This window comes from Artemia franciscana, chromosome 10 (assembly GCF_032884065.1).
Source record: "Artemia franciscana chromosome 10, ASM3288406v1, whole genome shotgun sequence".
Lineage (NCBI taxonomy): Eukaryota > Metazoa > Arthropoda > Branchiopoda > Anostraca > Artemiidae > Artemia > Artemia franciscana.
The window spans coordinates 20,104,824-20,122,389 of NC_088872.1; the positions used below are offsets into that span (position 1 = coordinate 20,104,824).

General features: G+C 33.5%; 1 protein-coding gene across 2 annotated transcripts in view; it reads right to left on the bottom strand.

Moving 5' to 3' along the window:
- LOC136031884 (sterol O-acyltransferase 1-like) overlaps positions 1-17,566 on the bottom strand; it is a 29,575-nt gene that overhangs the window by 8,307 nt on the left and 3,702 nt on the right. For both annotated transcript variants that reach the window (XM_065711830.1, XM_065711831.1), the window contains exons 2-7: positions 16,005-16,263; positions 14,835-14,971; positions 11,904-12,223; positions 10,809-10,948; positions 3,574-3,782; positions 1,335-1,608 (exon numbers count right to left, since the gene is read on the bottom strand). In XM_065711830.1, coding sequence (XP_065567902.1) covers positions 1,335-1,608; positions 3,574-3,782; positions 10,809-10,948; positions 11,904-12,223; positions 14,835-14,971; positions 16,005-16,226 — 1,302 coding nt within the window. In that variant the 5' untranslated portion in view covers positions 16,227-16,263. The remainder of the gene's footprint in view (positions 1-1,334; positions 1,609-3,573; positions 3,783-10,808; positions 10,949-11,903; positions 12,224-14,834; positions 14,972-16,004; positions 16,264-17,566) is intronic.

The following is a 17,566-nucleotide window of genomic DNA, read 5'->3' on the forward strand; positions in this document are numbered from 1 at the left end:
TTATTTTTCTTTAAAAAATGTAAGCAGCCGCCCCGTCGCAAGTGCTTTTTTGTATATTTTTCGGGGTGACTATTAGTAGTTCAGTTGTTATGTTTTTGTTTGTAAATAAAAAAAAAATTAAACTGAAGAAAAAATCATATTAATTGGAATTAGAATTTTACCTTAATGAGCCAAAAAAGCACTAATTTTGTAGAAAAATATTGTTTCTGCTTATCTGATTTGCACAATCACGAATTATTAAATTATATTTGATACCTTAAATGCTGAATCAAAATAGCAAATCAATTTTCGGGAGTCCTTAAATTAGAGACAAAGCCCTTCAAGCATAGTTAAAACATTTAAGACATTTATCACTATTTCTTAACAAGTTGAGCCCCCTAGAATTTTGATATATATGAATTTTGATGGATATGATTGAAACGTTTTCCCTGCGTTCACACGCCATGGAGCCTTTTGTGGGGACGTTAAAAAAGATGCATGTATTGATTATTTGATATAAATAAAGATGAAGTTGAAATTAGAAAACTCAAACTATTCGATGTCATTTTGTAATTCAACGAGTCATAGTAACTCCATTTATAAAATAGGCGTCAACAATTTTATTCTTGTTTTCTTTAGACAATCATCTAGAAAATATCTGAAAGAGAAATAAAAGAATCAGTGCAATACAAACACAGAGAATATGAGACAGAGAGAGCGAGTAAGTTATAGAAAGGGTAAGCGAAATCAAATCGAAGACACAAGCGTCCGATATCTCTTTTTTTATATTCCTGTTTACTGAGACGAGAGTATTCTCTATTATAGAGAATATTAATCTCTATATTCTCGAGAGTAGCTATTAGAATAGTATTTCTAAAAAAAGACGCACCCGGTAATGACTCCTCCTAAAAAAGACTCCTCCTAAAAAAAAGACTCCTCCTAAAAAAGACGCACCCGGTAATGGAAAAGTGAAAAAGAAATATTTTGTTTCAACTTATCAGACCAAGCAATTTCCGAACAATCAATTTCATCTCTTTTAAACCTTCATGTAACGTAAGAACAGGTCTGCTGACAGGACGACAGAGCCGGGGGATGTCCAACCCCATTCCCCAATAAATACCATGTTTTCCTACCTACGTATCTATTCAATTCCCATACGACTTATTCCCCCGTTTTGACGAATTTCCCACTTCCCTAAGAAATAAGCCATACTTGCGTGCTTATCTAATTATATGAACTTCGTTTATTCGTTTAACCCAAAGTATAAACAAAATCTTTATAAACCTTTTCAAGAAATATAAAGACGGCTTCAAACAAAGAAATCTGGTCAAAAGAAAACAAAAAAACGAGCATACCTCATAAAACATCCTGTCACCAAATCTGAGCATTTCTGCAAATCCATTCAGCCATACGTGTAAAACACAATAAAAAGTAATAACCAACACTAAAGTACCAGGCATCATACAGCCAAAGACTGATAAAATTATTCCTTTACATGTAAACGGTTCTTGACCAAACTTTCTGAATACTGGAACGCAGAACCTCACAAAAATGAAATACATGTATATGATCATTCCAACAACTTGAGCAAAATAGGAAAAAACTTTGCTCCATGATGTAGATGGTGTCCTAAATTAAAAAAGGAAGTCTATAACATTCTAGGCATTCTATGATATTCAATAACAATAAAAAGTGCGATAAATTTATTTGCTTCCAAAGCTTACATGCACAACAAAATAAAAAATAAAAACCAACTATAAAAAAAACACACTTTTACCTCCAAATACACTAAAAAACTAAGATTTTTCTTTCTGTTACCTAGGAAAAAAGAAAGTCTCATGGCTACCCCATGCTGTTATTTTTAATTTTCAATTTTTATGCGTAACCAGGGATTTTTTTTAACAATTTAGTACTTTTGGAGAATTTCTAGTTATTTTAATTTTACTCTTTGGTAAGTCAAGATAAAACTAAATCTTTCCATATATCAGCCTAACAATTCAGATATACTAACAAGTCTCATTAGTAAAACCTAAACTTCGTTCAAAAAACACAGTCATAGCTAATTCTATATGATGAATGTCATACTTGTAAAAAGATTTTTGATTTTATAAAGTCTTAATCTTTGAAGAATATGGTCCTTAAAAAAACAAAGCTAAACAAAAGCGTTTAAATTGAAATACAGAAAATTCCCACTAGCAAATGCTATTTTAAGGCCAATGCGATTCAATGCAATACCAAATAACTCGATCACTGAGTAGAAATGACGAACAAAATACTAAACACACGATCACTATAGCATATTGTCATTGGTATGAAGAGAACCTTCACAATAAAAGTCTACAATTAAAGTAGTAAAACATGCACGCCATATAACTTAGTGATGTCGAAGATACTTCAAAAAATTACTAAGGATTAGAGAGAAACCAATGAAATATCATTATTTAGATTCTGCATGTGCTAGTCAAACTGATTAAAATCCATCTATTGCCATTTTAAAGGTTCTTTCATTTTTCAGCTCAGGATCAAGTATGTTCACACTTACTAATTTTTCTAAATTAATTTTTTGATACTAAAACCAAAAACGCTAACTTTTTACCTAAATTTCTTTACCTATTTTTTACCACTAAAAAACAAAAAGGCTCGAACAGTTAATAATCTCATACTAATGTTTGGATTTGAATAAGCGATAGTAAAGTTTTATTGACAGTTTTAAAAATATTGCAAATGATCTGTGGCATATTTTGAAGAAGACTGTAAGAATTATAAGGGCATTAGTTAATGAAACATGTCATTTTAAGAAAAAAAAATTCCGCTTAAGGGAAGACTCTCACCCATGGAAAATAAACTTAGTTTCTACTTAGAAACAACTTACGTAATAACTGTAGAAACAGTACAAAATTAGTTTGTAGAAGTACACTAATTTGAATGTCACAAATCTCTACACACTACCCAAATTAATTATTATTAAGCGATGTGGAATACACTGCAGACTCGCTACGTGGAACACACTGTACAATACGTCAAAATTCTGTAGGATTAGTCCAATAAGTGTGATATATAGCATCGTATAAAATCCCCCCCCCCCCCCCGAAAATAAAAAGCCAGTTCTTTTGATGCATCAATCTATTATCAAAATTCTCTTTTTAAAGTTTTGATTAGTATTGTCCCGAGACGATTCTCGATTCTGCACCATATAAATGCATTTATATAAGTTTCTTGTGTATTCTACATGTATTTTGGAATATAGGTCCAATTTTCAGAATCGCTTCTTTTCTTCATTCCTTTTATTTGTCTTAATTTTCATTTAGATGCTTAATTCCAAATTCAGGGAGAATTTCCAAGGAAATTCACCTGGGGAGAGGATTTTACGCGGTGGGTGGTCTTCCATGAGGAAATTTTCCAGATGGTGGAACACACCGGACCCCCTAATTATAATTATACAATCATGGGAGCCATACAAAGAGAAGACCTGAAAAGAAGAGGAACACAAGCCAAGGTTTAACACCCAGGAATTAAAAGAACCCCCCTCCTCCTCTACCGGTATTAGATCAGCATTTACATACAATAAACAGAACAATAGAAAACGTTGTTTACCTGGGATATCTGTGCCTATAAATTAAAGTTGGAGCAAACAGAAAATAGAGGTATTTTCCAAAATCTGGACAAGGTCCATCGATTCCTTCTTCTTTGGCAAAGCGCTTCAAATCAGACGGGGTACCACCCTGTCTTGTTATTTTTGAATATTTGACCGCAGTAGGGGCATTTTCTCGTACAAAAGCGTAAGTTTTCATCAGCATTCGTACCTGTGAAAAACGGATTTGTATTAGCCAAATGCAATAGAATTTTGAAAACAGACTGCAAGCTAAATAGTTTGTACTTGAAATTATTTGACTACAACACAGTAAACATTCGCAGCCTCTAGTTTTTCCTTGATAACAATGGCTTGACGTTATCCTTAATTAGCCACAAGTTTAATAACTAAGGGCAAATTCAAATCCAAAGCCTCTGCGTTTTAACCCAGAAAAATATTAAGGCTTTTTGTAAGTAGTGAGCGACAAACTATGAACTCTCCCATTTAACGTGCCCAGGCTTTAGTTTTCACACAAAACAATAAAATACTCTGAAAACTGCTCTAACCAAACAAATCAGTTACAAAATACACCTTGTATCCAGTGAGCAAAATCCCGTTTGTGTGTGTATCTTTTTTGTCCTCAAAAAAGTAAATATTTTTGCAGTTTCGTTGCCAAAAATAGCTTTAAAATCATTTAAACGTAAGAACTATGCTACAATTCACCAATTGTATTCTTTAACCAATTGTGATTCTTTAAACGCTTGGCTAAAACTCAAATATATTGACTTTTTAAAGCGTTTACTAAGATTTCAGATTTTTTTTTTCCGTACTCCTTTTCTTAATGTTTACCGTCGTAACTCTCATTCCTTCCAAGATTTATCTCTTCAAAAAATGGAGAAAAGAGAACAATTAAATCTTGTTTGCTCTTTGTGTCTCTCACCCTCTGTCTCTCTATGAATTTGAATCGTTTTTCATAAATGAATGTCCTGCATCGACATGACATTTTGGAGTAGTAAAGGCTGCACAAGAGAAGTTATTTCACCCTGTGAATAGCATTCCCATTTCAAACTGCCCCAATTCGCACTTGAATTTTCTTCATCTTAATAGTCACGATCTATAGATAGTCATGATCATGGTCTAGGAAACACCTACAAATATGAGCTCCACTGATTCACACTAATTCCCGTGTGTTAACAGTTAAATTACATTCCTAAAAAAGGAATCCAAGTCCGTGCCAGATGGTAGGGAAATTCAAGGTTGGAGCCTCCTTTCCTACTAAAATACATTCAACTACATGCCACTAAGAATTCATCTCTTGAAATTTTGCATTATTTCAGTCAAACTAATAGGAATAGCAACTCTGGAGCAATTATGAATCATATTTAATACTTCGAAGAAAATTCTAGAACTGTAAGACCTAACGTTCTTAAAAGAAAAACTGTAAGAATTTTAACTTAAAGAAGCAAAGCTGGCCTTACATGGGGATGTCTTTTACATAGACTAAAAATATAGCTTCCTGGCCAGATGATAACTTGAAAAATCCATAAAATCGGGGAAAAAACAGCTAAACTTCATCCCCGTTCGACGTTCAATAACCTCATTTAGTGCAGCCATAGTGCCAGCATTTATTGGCAGAATCTCGAACTTAGGAGGTCAAGACGACAATAAAATAATTTGACTTACAATTCCATTAATTCTATAGCACCTGTTGCTATGGCAACATATCGAGATCTATCACTTTGGGATAATTAATTATTAGCAAAGAACAACCCGTACCGAGAGTTTCCAAAGCTCTAGAGCAAGGAATTTTGACATTAGAATATATCATAGGATCACTTTTCACTGCAAATCGAAATATATAAAATTTATCAAGTTGGAAGCTATCGATAAAAATTATTAGCATAAGAAAACTACCGTAATTTTATCTACAAAGGTACGCATTTTCATCGAGAAAGTGGTCAAAGATAGGTGTTTATATTGTTTTTCCAGGGGCAACCTTACGGAACCATTTCTGATTAGAACAGAGCTTCGGTTAAAATGGCGCATATTCGAATTTAAAGCTCTAGCGCCCTTTTAAAGAAGCAAAAGAAATCATGCTAGAACAAAGTGGCAATTTCAGCCATTTCGGCAGAGGAATTGGCCCGAACAGAGCGAAAAATGTGATGACGATTCTGAGATAACCAATCAATTAGGGCTACCAAACCTAATTACACAGCCCCACAAGCTCATTGACCATTTGAGGCTTGATTGGGTTATGTACAGCAGTGTTAAGTTGCATATCAACTGTTAGGGTGAGGCTAGTGAATTAAATCAGTAAAGAGGAGAGGGGGGATGAACCCCCAAAAATCAATTCATGGTACCAATTTTCCAACTTTCATTGAGAGGCTCTTTCATTGATAGGGGGAGAGTACTCCCTAGCCTCTCTTCATTCTGAGGAATATATCTGGACCACGCCTAAAATATGGGTGTTCCCGAGTAACAGCTCTAATATCTTTGCAAATATTTTGAGCATGACATAAATTTACATTCATGTGATACTTACATACTATGAACAGAGGTGAGTGGGATGGCATGCCCTATCAACAAGAATTTCCTGAGGAGCCTTCCTTAAAAAACATGAAAACTGTGCTCCTAGACCCTCTCCTCCAAAAAGAGTTGGCATCTACATGAAAACCATTGACTGCTCTAGGCCTGGCCAGGGGAAGCAGCTGCCCCCTCCCTCCATTTTTTCTGACGTCCGACATTAAGTTCCTTTTATTTTACAATTTTACATTCATATGATATACCTCCCCTCCTCCCAGATTGTGAGGAATAAAACCGCTTCTGATGAAAACCATGAAAATCAGCATGTCTGAAAAACTAGACCAGAGATCCCAGAGAGGTCATGAACTATCGGGAGAGGATATGAATAAAACCTAAATAATTTTATAAGAAAGTTCTTCCTAGGCATAAAAAGAGATATACCACTGTAAAGTGCCATTTTGTCCCATGAAACAATAATTTTGGTCTGGAGCGGACCAAAACGTATCGAGCGAAAAGTCTTGGATAACCAATAGTCTTAGAACTATCAAAAGGTTATGCAAATAGCCTCTCAGTCTCGGACTGGGTGACATTGATCCGGTGACGCATTCGTCCCTAAACATAGGTGCATTCGATACAAAACAAACAATATTAGACCATCTATACAGGTCAATAAACCTTGTTGTGTTTTTGTTGGGAGGGGGATTCAATCAATTAAATTCTTATATTTGGAGTAATACATTTGGACTAAGTGTGCAATATGGGTGATGAGGGGGTGAAGACTCCCTCTTCTTCAGATAGCGGTAGTTCTTAAAGGGAAACATCAAATTTTCAATATTAAAGCATTATGATAAAAAAGCTTAGCTTCTGCAAAGAACAAAAGTTTTTTTTATAAATAGTTTAGCTTCTGTAAAGAACAAAAGTTTGATAGGACAGACAGTCTAACTCTTATTTAAAAGAATTCTAATGTTTGGCAGTTGAGCTCCTCCCCTCCTCATGATTAGGACTACCCTTGAATATGATATAGGCCTGTTGCCGGCCTATCCTTAATTTTTGCGCTAAATTTGACTTTTACTACAATGTCTCAAGAACAAATGTTCTAGCTTAAATGTTTTTGTCAAATGTTCAATTTCAAAAAAGGTCATTTTTTTTTTGACAATATTAAAAGCCAATTCATTCGCACCTTTATTAAACAATAGAAATTTTCAGTTCGAATGTTTTTCAACACAATAGGCAAATAAAACAATTAGAATTGCCAACTGGTTATATATGTAACCCTTTAAATCTCTTCAGTAAAACTCAAGTACAAAGAGTGAGCGGAGGCTGAGAAGGTGGCAAACCCCTTCATATACAAGGCAATTTCTGTCCGGTTTGACTTTGTATATCACTCTTTTTACTTTCATGTAAATAAAACTTATATTACCTTGCTTCAGTTTAAGTAAAAGTAAAACTGAATAAAACACTTCGAGCAAAATTACAACTCAGTTTCTGTTGCTCTTCAATGTGGTTAAACTGTTAGCATCAATCACAAGTAATTAGAATGTAATTGTAACACACACAAATGAAATAGTTGAAAAAAGAAAAACGAGGCTAAAGATACAAACATGAGAAGATCAGAAAATGTCAAGGTCACATATTTCATGGGTAAGATACTGAATAAAATCAAGTATTTTTTTTACTAGTGGTTCATATATTACGTAATCTTCCTCATTCTTTTTATTTAAGAGAAAACTTCTTTTTTTGGCTCAATATCTGTTAACAGAGATACTTTTTTTCTTGCCAAAATCAAGCTACAACAGGCACGTACGCAGGAATTTATTTCGGGGGGGGGGGGGGCAAAACCTTCGAAACAGCAGATACAAAGTAGCACTAAATAAATGCAAAAAGCACGTATATCGGAAAATACAGATTAACTTTAATCAGTAGTATTGTACCGGATGGGGGAAGGAGACTTAGGCCTCAAAAGTACGTTTTAGACTCAGGTTATGTTCATAGCGATTTAGAACCAGTGATTAATCTATTATATCCCACTGAAAGGGAAATTTTAGGGTTAATAGTACAATATGGGTGCTGTGAGGGTAGTTCTTCTATTGCAAAAACGTCAATTTTAATGAAAAATGATAGTTTCCAAAATTGATCCATTAAAAGCTGTACTTTATCCTGAAAACGCCATAATATCAAGGATAATTCTATTTTGCTGTGGAAAGCAAACTCTTCTTACAAAAAAAAATAACAGTACAATCGCTAATTACTTCAAAGAGGGTAAAAAGTTAGACAGAAAATGGGTTAATAATTGGGCAGTGACTTGATCAGATAATTGCATGCTATAAAATCCCCAAAAAAAGCTTCATACATGTATCTAGATTCTTAGAAACTGTCCTACTTTTGCCAGAAATCCCAAGAAACCATGGGGAAATTAAACACTTCGAAAAATTTCGGGGGGCCCGGGCCCAAAGGCCGCCCCCCTGCGTGCCAGAGCTACAACGATATAAATTTTCAACGAATACAGGTTCTTCACTTCATTAATTTTCTTTTATTGGATTTAGATCAAAGAAATAGCTTACAGTATCCCAAATAATTATATCAATAGTAGCAATAAAAATGTCGCCTTTGTCAAAACTTAACATAAGAAATATAATTATCCGTAAGCAATTTAAGCCATATGGGATCTGTTTACACATTTATTATTTAAACATCTTGGATTTTCTCCGTTATCCCTGTAAACAGAAGCCATAATGAGGAAGTCACTGTACAAATTCAACGACTATAATCTTGTTCTTAACTATGGCTTCTATTTAAACTGCCATGCATTAAATAGATTCCCTAAACTAAGCAATGAATAACAAAAACAAAGATCAATAGTATCATGACGTATAATGAAAATACGAACGGGTAATTAAAGGATTCAACGTCGAAATGAACTGTCTTCATATTAAATAAATTTTAAGATAAACGTTCCTACAATGTATTTTAAGATAAACAACCAAATGTATTTTTTTAAATAGGAAAAAGGGGAATTCAAGGTCTGGCACTGAAATAGTTTATCAACATAATAAATAAATTTAAAAATATAATTTCCAAGATTTAAATGCCTAAAAATTAATCGCTTATTTTTTCGTCACATTTGGTAAGGCCTTTAAAGAACTTTAATGCGAATTTACTTTAATATGTATGGCAATGTTCAAATGAATGCCAAACGCAATCAAATAAAACAAACCAAAGTGGATTTGATCTACTGTTGCCCTTAAAGGGAAGAAAATATTTTGAGTCACTACAGATATTCACATGGTGGACTTGGTCTTCTATTGCTCTTAAAGGAAAGAAGACAGTCACTGTAAAATTTACACAATTTATTGGCTAATGCATGAACTAAGATTCAGTTCAGGAAGGCAATGAGTACATTACGAATTTTAGATATATATAACAGGGTGTCAGAGCCGTTCAAAGGGGATGGGGGACTGGTTCAAGTTGCCCAGGGCCCCGTGGCTGGAGGGGGGCACGGCTGGGGTGCACCGTGACATTAATCAAAATTTTCACTTTGATTCGGATTTTTTTTTTGCGTATATTTGAGTCGGGAGGCGGGCGCTGTAAACAATTCTTCCCAGGGGGCTACCTACCCTAGGAACAGCTCTACAGGGCTTCCACTCATTTGCGCTTTAAAACCAAAATTTACTTTGTTTCTAAGATCGCTTATTTTCAGACTCCACTAAATCTATTAACTTCCAACCTCAGCCCCCCCCACATACGATAAACTATATCAAAATACCTGATCTTTTCCGCTGAAACTCATACTAAAAAAAAAAACAGTTAATTTTAGCTATAATGGACAGAAATCCTATTCATCTCGGTTTTTAAACCTGTACATTATTTTTCAATATTTACTAGACTGTTTCTGTTGCTTGATAGTTTCAACAGCATTTTTTAACAATGTTTCAGCAACACTGAAATTATAATCAGTCCAGGCTGTGAAAAAGAAAACCTATTCATTGATTTTGCTTTCTTGACTAAGAACAACAAAAAGTAGTAAAAAAAGGATGAAACCTAACAAGCCAAGGAAAAATCTTGAAAAATACTAAAAAAGAATTCAAAACTCCAGACAAGACAAGGGATCCTGATTCTTCACTTCGAAGAAAAAAAATTAAGTACATTTCAATGCTATACACCTCAGCAAGCAAAATTATAGATGATGGTTATTAATATTTTTAAGAGGAACGTTTGAACCTCAATGAAATTTCTCTATCCCAAGTCATAAGAATTTAACTTTCTTGGGGAAGTGGGGTATTTGTCGCACAAATGCAATTAATAAGTTGGCTCGTTGTCTAACCTAACAATGCTAATAACATCAGACAGACCGGACATTCCAGATTAGGCTCGAATAGATTATCAATTAATTCAAATCTTCATAGATTTCTCAGTATTTGAGACGGAAGTGAATTCACAGAGGTGGTGTTGGGCTCTGGCAGCTTAATGTTACGCAGTTTGTAAAAGCAGCAGTTTACTGCAGTTATTAAAAGCCTTGGATCATTTCCTGGTGTATACTCCTTCGCCTTTTATCACTTTTCTTTTCGTTTAATTAAGTTCATTCGACAAATCTGATTTATTGACGTAAACTATTTTCAAATTCCAATCAATGAATAATTTCCATAGCTGCTCAACTTTCATCTACATGTCATAATAGGAAAAGAAACTTTTCAACTTGGCTTGTTTCAGGTTCATCTAATATTATGGTTTTGATTACCTGTTCATCTATAATAATAACAGCAGATGCTGGGGCTAGCTGATGCAGAAGAACTTCGTGGACGGGCACATAGAAAAACAGGCAAATATATATAATAAATACTAAGATGCTTGTAATATCCCAAATCTTCATTTGCATATCTGAAAAAAGTGAGAGTTGGGTTAAAAACTCATTTTATTACCATCTTTAGATGACAAAGCCGAAAGGATGCAGGTTTATCCACTAATTTTGTTACTAAATTATCAAAGCCACATATCTTATTGATATGAATGCTATTGTGTGTTATAAGCTTTGCTATACTTAGAGGCCAAAAATGAAACAAAAATTAAAGAACGAAAAAGCTCGGCTAAGCAAAGCAAAAAGGTAGATTTCGCTTATCTCCCTTGATAGAACAAATTCGAAGCAAGAGTTATCTTGTTGGCTTAATTAATGTATATTACCAAAGGAATATTTTATAATAAAGCGATGAATAGGCGATGAGTTAAAAAAGAATGATGTCTTTTCGACTATTTACTTTCGCTACATTTAAAATGAATCAAGCCATTCTCTTTGTTAATAAGCAGATTATTTTGCTTTATGGGCTTCTCTTGTATATTGGGGAAAAAAGAAAAAAGACTTAACAAAAGAGGTCAATTCCGTCTACATTTTCTGCATAAAACAAATCCCAAATGAAAGCTAGATTGTTACACCAAATTGTGTTATAGTCTTATAATGTTATATTGCTAAATTGTGTAATAGTTTACCCATTATTTTTATCATTCCTACCAGATACACCCACAGTATTATATTTCGGAGCAGGGGCTGGAGGGTTCAAAATTTCAATACAGTTGCAATTACAGGCGAATTCTATGAAAAAAAAGGATAACCTTAGGTATCTCAAGATTTCAGGACGGACACGATCCTGAGAGCCCCACCCCCTTCCACAACGTAAGCACCTGCTTCACTAACTTTCACTTTACATCCTCTGTACGATCAACTAATGCTATTTATCGATTGACCTGTTGCGAGAATAAACGTATCGTTATAATCAAATCAACCATTCTTAGCAAAAGTTGAGAATAAACATTGTTTTAACAAGCGTTGAATAAATCTTACCCGATTTTAGCGTAGCTCTCGTATGTGCCCAAAAATGGAAGGAAATGTAGACAAAAACTGAAGTTGTAAACATCATTCCCGTCCAGATAAACAGAACTGTTTTTGGTTGTCCAAATGACCATTGAATGAGCTTGAAATCATAATCTACGGTTCCCTTATCAAAAATATCGCAAACAACAGTATTCAAAAGTAGAACAACTAAAATGGCAGCAAAAATGTGATATATCGTTTGGATGTGGTTTATTTCCAGCATATCCGTAAGCAAGGAGTTCCTATGACAAAATTTCTTCTCTGGCAAACCACCATTGCCACTGTTGTTCCTGAAATAAAAATCCAAACAATAAAATTTACAATGAGCCCGACCTATCAACTGGATACAAAATAAAGCAACAGCTTCAGACGTCCCAAATTAAACATGAATAGGAAGGAGCTACCACTCTATAATTAGCTTCAGTCGCGGATCAACACAGCGCAAGCTTCAAAGGAAAAAATTAGAAGAGTTTTACAAGGAGAGGATGATGAATGGTCAAATACTTTAAAGGAATATTAAAAGGGCCCAAATACCGAGATTCACTCACTTTAAATTGGCTTTCTCAAAATATTTTATGGAAATCTGAGCTAAGAGGCTTGGGAGCACTTCTTTACACATCAAAGTAACGTTGTTGATGCAGAAGAAGAATTCGCGTTTTCTTGAAGCTGGTGATCACCTTTTTGAAATAAAAATATAAGAGAAGATTCCAAAACATCGTCCTAACTTATTTCTCGTTGCAATTCTTTAAAAGTATCCTTAACTGATGGTTCTAGTTACAAAAAACGGATGTATATATTGCTCCAATTTTTCAACTTGAAGTTTAAATGCTATTTTTTTTTTAACTAAAGCTAGGATATATAGGATGTACTTATTTTTCCAGAAAGACAATACAAGACTATTTTTCCTGAAATCTAATTTTTCCTATTATTTTTTCTTTACTCTTGATTCATTCAATGGCGATAGGGAGTTATACTTTTGAAGATTAAAAACCACATTTTTTACTACACAAAATAACTAACAGATGCATCTTTAAGAAAGCCTATAAATATTATCATATGAGGGATTAAAGACACAACGGCCTTATGTATTATGGATTTTGTATTCACGACAGTTGATCAAAACTCCGTCAAATGAGAATTTCTGAATTTTATTCGGCAAATTTAAATGAGAAGAAACGATTTCAAAAATTGACGGATGACTGCAGATGAAACTTAAATCCATTTCTATACACTAAAGACAGCGGAACAGTCAAAGCAATGAACGCGAAGCTAATTCAAATGCACCTAAGTAGTAGTAGTAGTAGTAGTACAGGTTTAATAGCAAAAACTAGACAGCTATCGCTGATTTCTGTTCCTTTACAACATATTTAAAATCTAACTACACTTGTAAATATAAATCAAACTATAAATATTAACTCTTATGGTACATTTTGACGAAAACCGGGACGAAAGAATTACCATATCGGTTTGTGTTAAGAAGGCAAAGCTGATTTCGTCAGCAGAAAGGTTACAATAACAGTTTTCTAGGAATACAAACCGGTCCCATTGGATGATTATCTTGACGTAGTTAACACGATCACAAGTGAATATTTGGTTATGAAATCACTTCTAGTAGGTTCCTCTGAGTGTTATCTGTTTCCAAATCCGAATATTTCTGCTATTGAAAGCCTTTTTCGTTAAAATAACAAGTTTATGATGGTGTTTGCGCTTACTTTGAAAGACTAAACAGATACTCTTTCAAAAATGATTAGTTATTTAGTTTTTAATTCAAGTAACTGAAAAAAACAGGATTGACAGTTTTTAAACAGCCCAATAATATTTTTTAATTTACTTCGATGACAAACCACTTTGTTTTTTTTTAGTAGATAAATTTGTAACAATATCATAACTCTAAATTCCTTTGACTTTACATTTGTATCTCTCTTTATAGGCAAATAAGTGAAAGGCCTATGAAAACAGCAATCAATAAAATTTTACTCAGGAACTTATTTCTTATCATTATGTTACATTCAACAGTTGGATCTTCACTGAGAGAAATTAGTAATGCTTTTGACTGGAAAGTTCCTCATAGAAATTGTAGACTCTGGTATCGCTCATACTAAATAAAAAAGTTAAATTGAAAATCAATAACGGAGAAAAAACTCACTACAGGTAGATGCATTATCGTTCACAACTGTCTGTTTTAAATGGTACTATCAATGTGCTATTTAGTTACAGACTTGGGTGTGCAGAGATTTAGTTCTTAACTCATTTAAAACTGTACGCAAATGGAGTCTGGAAAAATAAAAATTATAAACATCATAAAGAGTACTCTATCAGAGTAAAATATAGAGAGGATATTCTACAATCACAGAATTCCCATAGGGTTTCGGAATCCATGCAATTGTGCACGGCACTGAATATAGCATTTTTACTTTTATTTTTTTCTTTAATAGCAATGTTCATTAATGGGGAGCTTTAATTCCGGAGGTGGAAGTATACCATAGTCTTATTTTTACGCTTGCCTATAATCTACATAATATTCGTTGATCTTTTACCAGCACAATTAAAGAAAAATCGAGTATCTAGTCGTAATTGTGTACACGCTAAAGACCCGTCATTGTTTACAGGGCAGGAGCATATGAGCTCTTCTTACAAAGTACCCATTTTGACACTCCTTTTTCATTTAGTGTTGAAACTTGGACATTCAGAGATTTACTCAGAAATTAAAGTATCTTATGCTATTTCTTTGAACAGTTAAAGATTATTCATTGAAGAATGGTTTCCTTGGAGGTTTTTTTACAATAAAGAGTATTTTCTACATAATTTGACTAAAAATAAACTATCCAGAAAGAGCTATATTCTATTTTTGCTAGGTGATCTATCTACATGTAGCTAGGTAACCAATCATAAAACAATTACCTTCTTTTTGGTTTGTTATCATTAACAAAAACCCGCAAATTTCTTGGTAGTTCAACTTCTTCTATTTCAGATACAAAATGATCGACCATTTCTGCCATCTTCCAGTTCAAGTTAGATACTAGTTTCTGCTGCAACTCCTATATTACAAAGAAAATGTATTGGTAGAGCTTTCCATGTCTTTTTTTTAGTTATTTCGAAAAAGGATAATAAATTGAACGGGCGTTCAAAATCTTGAATTTATGCCCCCTTACTCTACTCTGTGCACCACAGGAGTTTCAATATCAATGTAAAGATATTCTTCTTGTTTGAAAATTTAACTACCACCAATTCCTAATACATACAAAAACAGTTTTTTTTTTTTGTTTATTAAAACTCCAGCCTCTATTCTCTACTCATTTGTACTATAATGAAAACCAAATCAACTGAGACATAAATCTTGCAAAAGATTTGGCTTAGTTCAACTTAAAAAATATCATGGCATGATTTAATTCAGTTTATCTTGCTGGTGGAAGGGCTTGGATTAATTTAAAATTGTACCTGAACAACAAAAATAAGCTTGTCCTAAATCCAAGACTAGGATCATTAACAAAAATTAGAGGAAGGGGGTAGGGGGGAGGGATGTTCGAAGTCATACAAAAAAGGTTTTAGCTAGGAAATTGTTTGTAAATCCCAAGGAAATTCCATTTTTAGTAAAATTTAGTCATATAAAAACAGTTTTTTTGTTTTCCTTGGGGGAAGGGGGGGGGGGTATCCTACAAAAGGGAGGAAGTAAAAAAAAAATGAGATATCTTCAAACACCAGCTAAATTAAAAGGAATGAAAAACAGCTTTAGTGAGACTACCAAACATTTTGATGTTTTTCTACTTCTTTTTATTAGCTACCACTACCATTTGTAGTACAAGTTTAGTAGTATAAACACTTTTCTGGTTTTGTTGGCGGCGGGGTTGGGGTCAAACCTCGCTTAAAAGAGGAAGTCAAACTGGAGGGAAATCTTATCTTTTTCAAATTTTGGGGTGATTTTCTACTCTTTAGATCATATTTTACAGCTAGTATATATTGATAAGTATTCATGGATAGCAGTCTCCTGAATCACCCTGAAATCATGTACTTGTACAATACTGCTCACTTCGAAGCAAACCTGTCTGTAATGTAACAGCTTATTTACTATACCTCCAGTTCTTTTTTCATTTTTACCAAATTGATCTTAACTTCTTTTTCACTAGTAGAACTATTTGATCTTGCTTTGCTTGAAATAGATCCATTCTTGCAATCTGCATCATAGTTTTCAGGAATTCGGTCCACTTGATGAATATGAGCCATTTCAACTTGAGATAAACAGGTATTATCTGCTTTCATACCTTCAGAGTTATCTTTGGATGGCAATAGCATCATGGATTGACTATGGGGCAACTATTACAGACGCATGTCCCTGAAAATAAATCTTAACATAATAGTCTTAATCCAGCATGGACACCCATTGAGAAGGGGGGGACGAAGCTAAACAACTGCCTTGTTCTCCCCTGGGACCTGAAATTCAGACACCCACAGTTTCTGTTTTTTTTTTTTTTTTTCGGATCAAACTCAAATTTCTGCAAATATTGGACGTTAGTTAATATGTAATAAGTTTACTTCCAAAGTGAGGGATTTTTGCAATATTTACAAAATCAGAACTTGTAATAGAAAGTCGCCAAAGGAATTTGTTTCAGGAAAATCTGTCTATAATGTGTAAGAGAGAAAAATTATACATAATTAAGAAAAAGTTTCTATTGTAATGCCAAAAATTAAGGCAAGATGACAACTTTATGAAGCAATTTGGTAGATAGGAACATGCAAGTCTTCATACGTGCTTTTAAAAGTACCACTAAAGAAATCACAAGATCTACCAAAAAATTAAATTTCACGAAAAAGATAAAAAAAAGACGAAATACGGAATTTCAAGATTGACTTCTCTTGAATTATTTCCCAGAAATCTAGAGATAAAACATATATAATATAAGCATTAAACGGTATTTAACATTGAAAATTTACTGCATTTACAAATTTACTACAAAGACATGCAAGTCTTTGTACGTGCTTTTAAAAGTACTACTAAAGAAATCACAAGATGCACCAAAAATTTAATTTCACGAAAAAGATAAAAAAAAGACGAAATACAGAATTTCAAGATCAACTTCTTTTGAATTATTTCCCAGAAATCTAGAGATAAAACATATATAATGTAAGCATTAAACGGTATTTAACATTACGAAATTTACAGTCAAAGCTAGGGCAATATATTTGCACAAAATACGCCAAGTTTTGCAAAATTCAAATTTCAAAATAGAAAGTCACTGAAGGAATCAAATCTTGTATGACCATGACTTATTTTCTAATTTCCAATGGGAAAAACTAGCTTGTCCATGAAAAAAACCCACTGTAGTGTGGAGCAGCAATATTGTTGTTCAACTGTAGAAGTCAATGCTAACTTTATGAAACAATTTTTGTATATAACAGAGTGTAAACCTTATTGATTAATTTTTCCAGTATAATTTGATAAAACTGCATAAGCAGGTACCAAAACTGAAAATTTCATAAATGCGAACAAATTGTAATTTTTTATTTAGAAATTGACTTTTCTAGAATCTATGTCCTGGAAATCCAAAAGAGGTGCAAAATTTCAATCCAAGTTTCTAAAAAAGTTGATAAATTTTCAACGAATGTCCAGCAATATGTCATACCCAAAAAAATCGAAA